The sequence below is a fragment of the Penicillium concentricum genome (assembly GCF_028827145.1).
Source record: "Penicillium concentricum strain IBT 3081 chromosome Unknown utg000001l_segment0_segment0, whole genome shotgun sequence".
Lineage (NCBI taxonomy): Eukaryota > Fungi > Ascomycota > Eurotiomycetes > Eurotiales > Aspergillaceae > Penicillium > Penicillium concentricum.
In genome coordinates, this window is record NW_026622754.1 from 7,331,307 (window position 1) to 7,344,986 (window position 13,680).

General features: G+C 48.4%; 5 protein-coding genes across 5 annotated transcripts; 2 read left to right on the forward strand and 3 right to left on the reverse strand.

Moving 5' to 3' along the window:
* Positions 1–1,181: 1,181 nt before the first annotated feature.
* Positions 1,182–1,892, forward strand: N7517_002821 (uncharacterized protein; the record flags this gene model as incomplete). Its single annotated transcript, XM_056720551.1, has 1 exon — positions 1,182–1,892. One exon carries the CDS (start codon positions 1,182–1,184, stop codon positions 1,890–1,892), a length of 711 nt encoding a protein of 236 aa, XP_056584686.1.
* A 5,067-nt stretch (positions 1,893–6,959) lies between these two features.
* Positions 6,960–8,160, forward strand: N7517_002822 (uncharacterized protein; the record flags this gene model as incomplete). Its single annotated transcript, XM_056720552.1, has 2 exons — positions 6,960–7,737; positions 7,799–8,160. The coding sequence occupies 2 exons, from the start codon at positions 6,960–6,962 to the stop codon at positions 8,158–8,160; spliced, it is 1,140 nt and encodes a 379-aa protein (XP_056584687.1).
* A 451-nt stretch (positions 8,161–8,611) lies between these two features.
* On the reverse strand, positions 8,612–9,365 carry N7517_002823 (putative secretory component protein shr3; the record flags this gene model as incomplete). The annotated part of the gene is made up of 2 exons (XM_056720553.1): positions 8,612–9,231; positions 9,320–9,365. The coding sequence occupies 2 exons, from the start codon at positions 9,363–9,365 to the stop codon at positions 8,612–8,614; spliced, it is 666 nt and encodes a 221-aa protein (XP_056584688.1).
* A 317-nt stretch (positions 9,366–9,682) lies between these two features.
* Positions 9,683–12,006, reverse strand: rim8 (pH response protein PalF; the record flags this gene model as incomplete). Its single annotated transcript, XM_056720554.1, has 2 exons — positions 9,683–11,485; positions 11,545–12,006. 2 exons carry the CDS (start codon positions 12,004–12,006, stop codon positions 9,683–9,685), a joined length of 2,265 nt encoding a protein of 754 aa, XP_056584689.1.
* A 941-nt stretch (positions 12,007–12,947) lies between these two features.
* Positions 12,948–13,665, reverse strand: N7517_002825 (putative GAJ protein; the record flags this gene model as incomplete). The annotated part of the gene is made up of 2 exons (XM_056720555.1): positions 12,948–13,598; positions 13,663–13,665. The coding sequence occupies 2 exons, from the start codon at positions 13,663–13,665 to the stop codon at positions 12,948–12,950; spliced, it is 654 nt and encodes a 217-aa protein (XP_056584690.1).
* Between the last annotated feature and the right edge of the window lie 15 nt (positions 13,666–13,680).

A 13,680-nucleotide genomic window follows, 5' to 3' on the forward strand; every position in this document is an offset into this window, starting at 1 on the left:
GAGTGAAACACCTGAAGAGCTAAATCTTGGATGATGTACGATGGTGCTCCGAAGGGTAGCATCACGGGCCTAGTGTAAACAAGACCCTGCAGAGCTGGTGTCTGCAGACCAACCGCTGGTCCGGAGATAGTATGATTGGACAATTATTGAAGCTACTGGTCCCAGCGGTTGATGAAACAATTTCTATGTTTCCCTTGGGGTTGCTCATGTACCCCGAGTTGACTTGACAAGTACGCAACCAATTATAGGTACCTCAAAATTCTGATTTATTGTACAGCGTCGAGCCGCCCATGTCATAAATGCCGCGCGCTCTCTTAGTAGCGAACAAGGGGGGGGAGCCAATATACCACAGATGCATGGTTGCTGAAGAAACCAAGCCGCCGGTCAACGCCTCAGTCGCGTGGAGGATATTTTGGGAGCAGAGGAAGGCTGCCGCTCTTGATTCAGGAGGCGCGCGATAATGCGGCCCTTGTTTTATTCCAAGGCTTTTTTTTATTATGGAAGCGGTTATTATTTAGGGTTGATGGTGTATATAATGAGACTCGAGTATACCTCCTGGTTGATTTTCAGCCATCTATACTTCTTTTTCTTTTCTTTCAGTTGTCTTTCATCGGTCATCTTTCACCTTGCTTTCTTTCTTTCTTTTTATTTTTCAGGTGCTGGTCACTCTTATACATATCTCATCCAAACCATCGTTGAAATTGCAGTTCAGTTGGGGGCGAATTCATTCTGCTCAGCCCCCTTTGTTAGCTTGTTAACTTCCGACAGCAGGACTGGTGAGTCCCTCGGGGCCAAATATGCGATTGGCCACGCTAACCCGTTTTGACTTAGTCGACCGTGTATTGACTGATACCGTCTAGTACGGGTACAGCTGTTACGGTTTTGTACAATACCGTCCTTTCGTGTCTCATATAGAAAAAGATCTCCTCGGCCCTCCTGAGTCTTTGCTTCTTGGTAAGACTTACTACATATTTCCCTCTTTGACTCTGTCTTCTTGATCATTATCCTGACCTTCGTCTTTATATATACTTAGACGTCTTGTCGCTTTACTTTGATCAAGACGTGAGCGACCCGCTCTCGCTCTGTCCTTGCGTCACTAGTACATCCTTCCCAAGTGAAGCAGCCTTCGCCAACCTTTTTGCGCTTTTTTCTTCCGACTTGGAAATACCCTATTGAGCAAGATGCCAGCCCCAAAGCCCGATTTGCATCCGTTGAAGACGCCAAAAACCTTCATCTTCCCTTCGGAAATACACAAGGATTCCAAGACCCTCACCGTCGATGACATCAAACGCGAAGATGGAAGCGCAACACCTATCACACCCCCACTAGCATATACCGATTTCCTCAACGCCTTAACACCGGTCTTCACAAGTCCGGTGAGTGCTGGTGGTTTTCCAAAATTCTCAATGGAAAAAAGCGACCCGTCGCCAATTTCACAGCCGTCAACTGCAACAAGTCCCGCACTCTCCGTTCGGGCTTCCCTCAAGTCGCCTGCAACGCCAGCCGTCTCCCTCCCGCCGCCCTCCCCTCGCACTTTGAGGTCAGCCAAGGCTCCGCCTGCGCTACGAAGACTACGCATTCCCCAGTCGCTCAAGCCATTTTCTTCAAAAGACTCCCCCCGAACTTCCACCCCGTGCAGTGCAACTCCGTACAGCGCGAGTCCCTATAGTGCGTCACAATGGAGTGCACTTCCTCGCAGTGCGACCACTCTTCGATCGCCATTTTCCCCATCAGATTGGAAGCTACGGTATCTTGAGGCACCGAGAAGTGCAACCACAAAGGCAGTTAGTGTCAGACAAGTCGTGACCCGCACGATTACATACAAGCGTACCCCGCTCGATCCTCCGCCGAAGGGAAAGAGACGCAAGACTCAAGAATGCCGAGATGTTTGAGCTGGTATCTTTCTCTCCATTCATGATGTGCGGCGTTTTATCTTGAATTCTGATTATATGTGCAATTTACGATGGGCCTTTTGGGAACAGGAGGTTTTTTCAAAATCCCTCTGGGTTCCGAAAGCTACATCGAATATTATTGCCTAATGGTGAAACCTATGAGTTGACCCTTGATGGTTCGGCTTGGCCGTTTTTGTTTCTATGTTATATTGTGAAAGTGGATGTCTTATAAGCGCCGGGAACATGGGGAATCGGAGACACGGCGTTGGTTTGTTTAAATTTGCAGTTATGGCGTTCTTGTTTGTGTGGGCGACATCACAAAACCTTGTCTAGGAAACAAATCTCCAAGCTGGAACTCATATCCTATACTGTCCTCATTGGAGCGCTTCATTGGCAGTTTGGGGGAACACAACTTGGGCTCTATTTTTTCTTGGCTTTTCTATATTAGGCGTCAAAATTGGTCACCAGACCAATCTCGTAGCATTTACGGCGAATATATTTGCATTCATGTCTTACTTCTTATTTACTGCATGTCCTTTTTGTAAATCCACTTAATACAGTGTACAATCATACAGTGGCCTATTATGTATGAAGAGAGATACATTGTCTTCCTATTATCCTAGTACGACTGCTCAAAAATCGAATCATTTCTAGATAAGGTACTTTTGTATGTTACGAAGGTCCGTGAAGCTTAGTGTGAGCCTCATTTTCCCGTGGGCTTGTCTTAGGTCGAGACCTTGGGGCTATCTGTAAGGCGGAGAATACCTGCTCGAGTCTGTCCTATCATGAGCTGATCCATCGTCCATAACTTATCATGGCCAATTCCTGACCACCTCCACGTGTTGGGTGCATTCAACGGTAGCTAATGACGATGTGGGAAAAACCAACAAAACTTCCAAAGACTGCGGGGAGCAGGGAACATGGATGCTCACTAGCGCTATGCCGGCTTACACGCTGGCCTGGACGAGGGATCTTTAATATGTTCCCTGAGACTCGGAGATTTTACTATTATTGTTCAAATCAAAGGCTGGTTTATACTCACTCCGTACTAATTTACTCACTTGGATTATCAAGATGTTGAAGCCACCTTCTTTGGCAACCCCGTTTGCCCTAACATGAATGGAGCTATAGGTTCACAGGGAGGTAGAATCTCAGTCCGTAAGCCGGGATCCAGTACTAATCAAGACTTTGAGTGTACCTCAATAAATATATGTTATTGATGTTGGCCTTTACAGGGTTCGTAGGTAATCCTTTACGAATCTGCCCCCAGATCCTGGCGCCACGAAAGTTGTTTGAGATACGTCTAAAAGTTCATTGAGCGGCTCTTTAATGTCTCAAGCCATGATTCCAACAGTTATTAGCATTATTAGTGGTCTGTATAGTCTTTAATGGGATATTTATCTGTTGAGGCTGAGAGTGCCAAGTGGTTAGTCTCATTGTCACAAATCAGCCCGATGCCGCCACTGTCTGCCTTGCACCACACAACATACAATTCAAACTCGCCAACGGATCAAGTATCAAAGGCTGACTCGTAGGATTGTAGATGCATTGATGTTGAGCGCATAGTCGACATTTTACAGCGTCTGATCGCACTAGTAATTCGATTTTGCATTTAGAGTATGGCTGTCTACATAGGCAGATGTGTTAGTGTATTACCGAATGTATGTATTCGGTATAGCAGCCTCATCCAAAAAATACTGGTACATAGTAGTACATACGTGTAGCATAACCAGACCGTGTTGGTAAGGAACCCCAGATACATGGACTGTTTTCTGTGTATCATGATGGTATATGGCAATTCTTTTGTTGAACCCAACTCTAGATGGATTGGCAAAAATTTTATAATTTGATACACTTTGTGCGATCAGATCATCTCATAATTCCCCCGCTTTATGTGAAAGAAAAGAGAACGCGAGTTTGCTTTTTGTATCGCTGCCCCTCTATAGCACTATAGTAGTATGCCTCGTATCCGACGGAGCGGGCCAAAAATACCGAAGTATACCCAAAGTATAAAATGATTTCTATACAATTTCGTTCTCATATATTCACCTTAACTCAATCTAATAAACCCAATACATATAGAGATAATGAAACTAGCTCTAAGTCATTTTAGACTAGCAATTTAACCAGTTCTTCAAACATGGCCCCGTCTACGCTTGGTTCAAGTGTTACTCAAAAGTGTTACAGAGTGTATCAATACCTACATTTACGCAGTGCTCATCACATGAAAATTAGGATCAAGATACAATCACAAACTGTCCCCTTTTCGCATCAACTTAGAGTAAGTGATGCGCTCAGCTAGAACTGACCATTGAGAGCGCATAGGAGAACTTTGTATCATTTTTTCCAAAGACTTGCGCACTGTTCCATGTATGGCCTTCTGGTAATATGGATCGCTGCAATCTTTAAGCGCCCACGCTATTCCGTATTTGTAGTGATGGATCCATTTTGGTGGGCCATGGCCCGTCGAGCCCCGCTATCGACCATGGTTGGTTCCACAACCCCCTTGGGCCCACTGTAGTGTGTTTACCTACCAGTCTCGACTGCTTTATATGGTGTAACGTGGCAAGAGATCCTCCACATCATACCTACCTAGGTACATATCACAATTTAAAAACGGGCTCGACTTAACTTCACGTGGGTTGGCATCAATAAGGACAAGTAATTGAGCAACCACACCGACGTAGATTTCCGTGGCTTGGCCATCTAGGTAAAGTACAAGGATGTTGTATTAGTGAGCTTCTTTCTCTAGCAACGATGGGATAGATGGTGCTAATCTCGGAGCAAAATTCGGTGTGCCACCATGCAGTACCCTTGTACTGACAGTAGGGTGAAGACTCTTTTATTAGATTTCCAAACTCGGGCTGCATCCATGTCAACCTTGGAAGGATAGGGGGAAACTCTGGCCAATGATAACGAGGAAATAGCCGCTGTGGCTATCTGTGTGTCAATTGACTAGTTTCCTTGGAAGTAAATCAAGCCTCAGGCACCCGTGATCGAATATTCATTTTTGCTTTTTGCCAAACTGATGTTCTAATTTTACCCTACAGCGGAAGTGAGATTTAGCTCAATCCCGAAAGGCTATTTTTGGACCAGGTGAACTTCATATCACCTACGGGAGTATGTACTCAGTATATATCTAACTATAACATCTCAAGCTCAGGCAAAATAGCAAAGGACTTCCAATTTGACTAGATACAAATTTTGTCTCTCCAGGGCTTCTTGTTCCAGTTACTATATGCCACACCATATCATTGTTCTATTGCATATTGCCTTCTTAACCCATGATACCGGCAAAAGCTGATCATCTTTTGACTTTTGTAGCTTTTCAGGCCATTTGTTCGCCAATCATTTCAGATATGGTGAGATCAGCTTGAAAATCCACCGGTGAGGAGCGCTACACCCTTGCGTATCTTTCTCTCGCTGAAAGACTACCCATAGGTAAGCCCTCATCATGGTCAGGACAAGGGTCCACCCTTCCAAGAATAGAACTCCGTGAAGCTATGATAATTAATTTCTTCTAGGAAAGGAAAACCTTCGCGCTCATCAGCTAGCGCAACTCTGTTATAGGATTCAATAGGCTCAACAGCAAAGCCACGGAACGTCCGAAGCGCATGATGCCTGCACCTCTGGTCAAGCAATGTTTCTCTGTCGTTGGTCTAGGAAGACTTGTCACGCCTGTTCCCTTCTGTCTTCGCTTCGGGGAGTTGAAGTTGCTAAACTTAGCAATGAGGGGTTCTTGATTGCACATCTTCTGCCCTATACCACAGGACCTGCGTCTTGGACGACGATCTATCCCACCACTCTTATTGAACCGGCCAATTAGAGCATTGAGCTATGAATAGGTCGCATGTTCTCTTTCACTAGTGTCTTATCTTTTCAACTAACAGGTTATGTTGCCGCCGATTCCATCCTCTGTGGAACCGAATAATCAATCTACAGGTGCCTGATGTGTGAGCTACGTGACAGAGCTGCAATGTCACATTCATCCTGTCCAAGAATATCTATTTTTGAGTATTATCTACTTCTAATACACTCTTGGTGCGTATTTCTCCCAATTGAAAGCCGTTCCCTGTCTTCCTGTATCATACTGTATGATACCCATACCTTTGTTAACTCGGATGAAGACCTGATATGGAATAAAGAATCTAAATCAGGAGCATCACTGGCGACATCATGCACGCTTGTCTGTGCTAAGATTAGGACAGGTTGCAATTGGGTGGTAAAACCATAGATGGATAGGTAGTATGACGGCCCTCATCTACTCCCCGTCCATTCTCTGCTCACGCAACATACGTCCTGAATTTTTTTATACGATTCAATATTGCTATGTTGCTTATGAGAAACAGGCTAACAAGCTATCTCTTTGGTGATTCATATTCTACAAGTATGTACATTGGTTCGCTACTGAACCTTTTACAGTCAAAGACGTGACTATGATATTCTAATGTGCTACAAGGATCTTGAACCAAAGCCGATTGGTGATATAAATAGAATGCATTTTTCTATATGCATGAGTGCGGGGTCTATCACACTATGTGTCCTTACATGGGCCTTCTATTTTTGTCTATTTTTGTCTATTTTTGCTGATACCATTGAGGGGTTTTCAGAGATCCTTTATTGTCAAGGACATAAAAGGTTAGTGCCCCCAATGGACGATGGTTTTCAAAAAACGGTAGTTGTTACTCACTGTGAAGCTGATTTGCTTCTAAATTTAGAGGTGGGAGAAGAAAGCCTGTGATAAGAGTCCTGTAACATGCCCATGTAGCAAACCAGCGAATTACAACGGAGGAAAAGCCCCCTGTTCTAGATCGGTTAGATATTCCATGCAAAGCGGGCAGGCAAAGGGAAATGGAGGGCACATAGAGGGATTCCCAAAATCCCGTGATCGGCCCGCCTAAAGTCATTCGTCCCTCATTCAGGTGCGGATTTCCCTCCCACTCAAACCGTTACTACATCTCTTGTCTTCCATCCCCCTTGAGCCGTGCGTCACCCTAAGCAAGCCCCGAATCAACCGAGTCCCAGCCCTAGAAAGTACGGTGTTTCTCTCCAACCTTGCCCACAGGTATGGCTCAAGCGGCCCCCACTTTCACACCAGACAGCGACTTTGCTGAGCTCGAGACCCCTCATGGCCCAGAGGGTGGAAGCTTGTCAATAATTGCATTAGCCCGTTTTGAATTCGAGGCGGGTAAGGGAAATGATGGCACCAAAATCCTGATGATTGAGTGGGAAGATGACGATCTCACTCGGTCCTCGACCGATGGATCGTGGAATGTCTCTTGGGCCGGAAAGACTTCCATGCTCCCCGCAGATGAACGGCCTAGTGATAGCTTGCGTCGCTTTTACTTCTTGCTTCCGCCCAATACCACCATCCCGCCTGTCGTTACGCTTTACTATGAGCCGCGGTCCACCCCATCAAACACGACTGATTCCGCCGACCCTCCGCCCTCGAAGCCGCGGGATGCGCTCCGGCTCAATCCTTTACCCGCTATCTTCCCCGCTGAGCTGGGGGCTACTGGTCGTGCAGCGGGCAAGAAGGGTGTATTGCATACCATATGGGCAAAGAAACGGCTTCGGGTGCTTGAGGCGGAGATTGCTGCCGAAACCCGCAACAACATTGAAGGAATTGCTTTACACATGGCCATCCAAGAAAAGGACTGGATTGAGGAAAACTTTGGAGTCGGGTCGCGCGCTGTCGACTCGGTTGCCGGTAGCCATGACTCCTCAAATTCTTCCTCTATTTACCCGGCCACACCGGTGTCGCCTATCAGCGGCAGGAAGCTGAGTGATAAGCTCAAGGGACTGAAACTACAGACAAGCTCAAGGGACCTGGCCGTGAATGACAGTATGTATCATTGGTCCTCATTGTTACCATGTTTGATATCATTGAAGCTGACCAAAACCAGATTCTACTCCTAATACCGCCCATCTTCTTTCGCCCCAATCTCCTGATGTTGCTGTCTCCTCGTTCAGCTCATTCCGTAACGTCGCGCATAAGCACATCCACTCCATGCCAACGCCAGATACCAATCCCACCCCAACTCCAAGCTCTCACATCAACCCCTCCGGCCCCGAATCACTTAAGCCGGTTGCGCTCTTCCCACCCTCAGCTCTGCAGGAAGCCCAGCAGAACAGCGACCAGGGCGGGTTTGCATCCATGGGCGCCATCGCGCGCACTCCGAGCAATGATTCCGGTGAGGAATTGTTCGCTAAGGCTCTGAGCCCGCGCTCGCCCGATCTCCCTCGGAGCCCATTCTCGTTCCGTTAAACTTGAATTTCCCATGCATGATATGATACCTTACCATCTTTCACGACTTGCGCAATGATTCCCCTTCTGCGATGCCATACCATATGTCCACATTCCATGCATCTATGATCATTTATCTATCTTTTCTGTTCTGTTCATACTCCGGTGCATATCATGCCATATCCCTGCATTTTCATCTGCATTCTTATTCTTGTATGGACGCGCCATGCCATATCTATGGATCACATATGTACATAGACCAAAGTCGAATTCCATGAACCCCTCGACAATTAAGAAAAAAAGGCCTCTTCAATGATTTTCTTTGCGACAGCAAAACCCCGTCTGCGTAGGTGACTAGAAATAAGATAATAGCTACCAAGCAAAGCAAGTAATCAGGCGCACCACTCCGCCACCTAGTATCCACATCCCTAAGGCAAACACGAACGAAAGCAAGAGAAACAATCAACTAAAATCAATTGCTCTTCTTACGCTGACTTCCCTGCCGACCCGACTTTCCAGAAGTCGCAGTCGACGAACCAGAAGCAGTGGCAGAAGCCTCGGCAGCCTCCTTCTCATTCTTCTTGCTAATAGCAAACGATTCATCCTCCTGCTGATCCTTGCGCTCCGCATACCACTGTCCAGCCTGCAGAACCAGGATGCCGACAAGGACAAGCGCGAGGATAGTATTGCTAGCGGAAAGAACCTTGAGCGAGTCCTCGCGACCAAGGATCTGCTCGTGCTCATCATCGGTGGAAGCCAGGTCAACACCGTACTGGCCGGCAGAGGCGAGGCGCAGGCCCTTGACAATGTTGGCGATGTAGACTGTCACTCCGCACATGTAGAGGACCAGCGAGGCGCCGTCGAAGAGCATGTTTGATTCAGAGGGCTTGTAGAGCTTTGTGAGGAGACCGGCTAGACCGAGGAAGATTACGATATGCAAGATGCGTGGGATGAGCGGGGGCGAGGCGTGCAGGAAGCGGAGATGCGCCTCGAGATAATCATAGTGCGAGGTGGGGGTCACGACCGTGGACCACAGGATGGGGTAGTCGTAAGGGAAGAGGGAGAAGATAATTCCCAGGAAGAAACAGGTTGCTGGTTGAGGAGATTGGGTTAGTTTGTTACAGTCTCGTGGCCTCTTTGCCGTTAGGATCCGGGGAAGTTCGCGACGCGATCGACTTACGGCAGACAATGAGGAAAGTCGCGAACGACCCGCTTTTGAAGGCCATTGTGAAAATGAGAAAAGCAGATGGGATTATTTTGAAGAGAAAGAAGATGACCAGGGGCAAGGCTGAAGTCCGCCAGGTATCGCTAAGCGGGTGCCAAGCCCTCCGGGGCGTGAGATAAGGACGACGTTACAAATTTAAAGACTTGAGGTCAGGGAGGTCCAAGCATATTTGATAACGTTGGAAAATTGAAAACATAATAATGTGAGATTTGAGAATCGATTTTGATAAATAAGTGTATGATACAGATTTCAACGCCTTTAGCGCCTTTTCATAAATGCGAATAGTGGTATCTCCCGTAAATGCAAATGTACATAACATCATCGCTGGTATCGAGGTAACGACTCGTCTGCATGCGCCGTCCCACCGACCAGTTGATCATCCTCATCAAAGACCGGCGCACTGGGCCCGTCGTTGGGCTCCTGGGTGTTGGGCTCGTCTTGAGGTGCGCTCGCCTGCTCCTGGAGTCGGTGACGCTCAAGCTCTTGTTTATCGTCGCCTGATACACGTGGCTCGCTGGGCCCAGCGCCGTTCACGACGATGGTCTGCAAGGATTCCGCAGAGCGAACAGCGTGCGGCCCCCCACTTATATCTGGTGAAGGTACATGCTCGTAGTCTTGAAGATGATGATCATCTGACAAAACCGGCGCAGTGGGGACCTCCATTGGTACTGTAGATGGCCCTGCCTCATCTTCATCGGGCGGTTGACTAGGTAAGAGAGCTTCCTCGTGACGTCGTACCCGCGTTTTCTCGTCCACGGGCTCTTCGACTTCTGGAGGCGCAACCATAGAGTTCATTGGCTGGAAATGTTCGGTGTATTCTTCGGGATACTCTGCCCAATCTGTCTCTTCGGGGAAATATCCCTCCTGTGTCCCATATTCCCCTTGGGAATTAGGCATTGGGCTCGCCTCTGGCCACTCCTCCCCATCAACAGGGTTGAGTAGAATTGCAGATGCAGGAGGCGCCGTTTGTGACATGGTGGAGTCGCCAGCCGTAGATGATGTACGTTTCGTCGATTTCCTTCGTTGTGAATCACGCGTCCCAACCACTACTTCAAAGGCCACTGAGATCACACCTTTTTCACGGCGGATTGAGTCCGTGTCCAAGATGTTGCCGGCCCAGTTGGCAGTAACGCCACTCGAATCGGCTGGATTAAGAACCTGCCCGCTGGGCGAAAATGTAGTACCACCGGAGACCATGTTGAAACGCGGGATGAAGCGATCTGGTGAAGTGATTTTGCCTCGTAGGTCCGTTACGACCTCCACATAGTACCGAAAGTTGATCATGGCTCCCGGTACTCGCGTGATGGTTGGAAATGCGTCTTCGGGTATTCGGATGGAAGTCTTTACAATTGCAGTCATGGTATTTGGGTCAATGATCAGGGGGGCAAATGTCTGCGACAAATCTTTGCGAAAAGTGCTGCTCGTCCGACTTGTTCCCAAGGTAAGCCCTCCAAGCCCCGTCCGCGATCGCGGATAGCAGTCTTCGTATACCGGCTTTTTCCCGGCCGCCGTAGTGCCAATGGGAATTGCAGGATGAAGATCAATGCGACCTTGACGGTATAATGTTACCATAATTCCATGCGCACTGCGCACTTGTTTACTATGGTTGATTGTGACTGTGATGGGTAGGGTATCGCCGGGGAGCACGCCAGCGCGCAGAAGCTCGGCCTTTGCGGTGATGGTTTTATCTGAGATAGATGGGGTCGCACTGCGACTCTCGCTGTTGTGTCCACCCGTGCTTGCGGATGAACCGGGATCGCTGGCGATTCGAAAGCTTTGGCTGCTTTCGCTAGGCCGGCTGGATGAGCTGACATTGCTTGGCGAGGGGCTCAGCGGTGGTCTGGTATCTACGGAGGGTGCCGCACCACTGATAGGGGTATCGACCGAGGATGTGTCCGGCCCTGCAGTGGCGTCGGAATTTGTCGACTTGGCTTTCCCCCTCGATTTTGAGCGCTTTGAGATAGGTTCCAATGTAACTATACGAGCCCTGGGTGCAGGGAAAGGTGCGATGTCGATGTTTTCTAGAATGTTGACTCGTCTTCGACATGTGAGTGTAGGGTTTATGGTGGTCGGTCGGGTAAGGGTAGAGGTAAGTGAGTAGCCGATGGTTCCACGTTCAAACTGCAATTATCCATTTGGTTAGCGTATTTAGATAAAAGAGGTTGCTTCAGCAAACGCACATTGATGCTGCTGGGAAGCGCATAAGGAGGAAGCCCCATTTCAAAGCGAAACTTGTAGATGCCCTCCTTCAGGCGTCCATCGCCACAGAGAACAACTTCATCCTCAAACAATGTTGCTAGCCCATTGCCCAAGTATTCTGCGCCTCGTCGACCCCGCCCTGGTCCTAAGAATCCCAAGTCGGGGGTTGCTTCCCCTGCCGGGATCGCATTTTTGAACACCTTGACATAGCCGTGGAGACATACGACTATATGCGTTATGCGAACGGGTCGTACAACGGTCACAACGACGGTGCCTTTGATGACATCACCGGGGAAGTAGGAGCGCCATGGGTCATCGGGATCGATATAGAAGTCGGTGATGCCTCGATTTCTTTGACCGAGCGGGGAGCGAAACTTGGACAGGAGAGAGTTGCGATTCCGACTGGCCGGCAACGTAGGTTGGGTGGGAGGGTTGGCGGACATGACACACAGTCGCTGTTTACTGCATCTATACAAGACAATGTAGCAGGTGAGGGATGGGGATGATAGACTGCAACCGCTTTGGCACCGATCGGGCAAACACGCCGGTATGGTGTTTCTCTGGGGCAGCACGGAATGGCGGGGGATGGTCGGACAGACCAGTAGGCAGCCAGCCTACGTCAAGGAATCCAATCAAGCGACACAACAAGGAGATCGACTTGTCCAAGGGTCTGGCGTCCAGAACCAATGCACTGGACACGGTCTGATTCCAAACGTCCACGGAATGTATTCTGATTCACGCGCGAGAGATTTCCCCTGGTCCAAAGAAAGGAATGGGGATTATGATCGAGGGCCACTGCACCACATTGTTCCATGTGACATCGAAGCGCGAGGCAGGATTTCGACGGTACCCCCGCCAGGAACTCGCAGCGTATCGGGACGCAAGGTCAAGTCGCAAGATAAGGGAGTGGATATTGTCGGGAGAAATGACGGATTTAAAAGAGACCAATGGGTCAGTATCACCGGATACTATGCTGTAGTCGAGAGTCTAGAACGGGGATCGGGGGATCCGGGGGGGGGGGGGGGAGAGAGGGTGAGAGGCGTAACTGCAGATGGCGCGAGATCCGGAGGAATGTGGGACTCGAGAATGCACGAGCCAACGGTAAAGAGATTATAGACAAAGAGGGGGTGGAGGAGAAGGAGATGTAATAATAAGAGAGAAGAAGGAGAGTCGCGAGTTCGCGATAAGCCTCCGAGAGGCGGAGAACAAGGTCTATTCGCGTGTTGCACGGTCAAGCTTCTCTTGGTGTCCCAGGTGGCTCAGCTAGTTTTTCCCCTTTTTTCTGGGCAATGATTATCATTTGAATTGGGATAAAATGACATATTTCATGTTTCACATAATTTCCCTGCCATGTGCTAAGCAAACCTAAGCTTTTTTTTTTTTTTTACCCTTCTCTATCCTGTCCTAGTTCAGAAAGACCTCCGTCCACGTATTCGTCTCCATAACATTCGCGCAAAACGACCTCGATGATTTGTCGATCTCCACCAGCTAATTTGCGCAAATACTCCTCTAGCATGTAGATATTATCTGTCCACTGTAATGCCTGTTGTTGGAACCCGACTAACTCCTCTTGGACCTGCTTCACACCCTTGCTGAGTGAATTGAGGGAGAGTTGGGCCTCTGCAGTCCGTACCCGATCGATTGCCATTTGCAGCTCGGTCTTTTTAGTCATGAGGGATTCTCTTTCATCTTCGTCCTCCTCCACTCGACGCATGGTCTCAGCAGCCAATGTCGCTTCCGCATCGGCACAAGACTTCCGGACTTTCTCCACCTCCATAGTCACTCGGGCCAACTGACACTCTCGTTCGTGCTTTTCATCGCTGCTGAAACTCCAGTACCAGTTCCCACTACCGATCTTTTCGACTCGGAGTTGACCCTCATCAATCAAAGGTTGGATGTATTCCTTGACCTGGATGCCATTGATGGATGCAACTGAGGGTAGAGTCTTCTCTAGATCCTTGAGCGTGTGACAGGTACCAGTGGCGCGGAGATGAGTCAAAATCAAATCTTGTTTAGCGCTTTTGGTTAATTTGGGCTAGTGGTGCGTCAGTAGTCTCTTTCAATAATCCTAGACCCTGGGGATATGTCAAGCCACGTACCATCTTGTACTGTCAAAT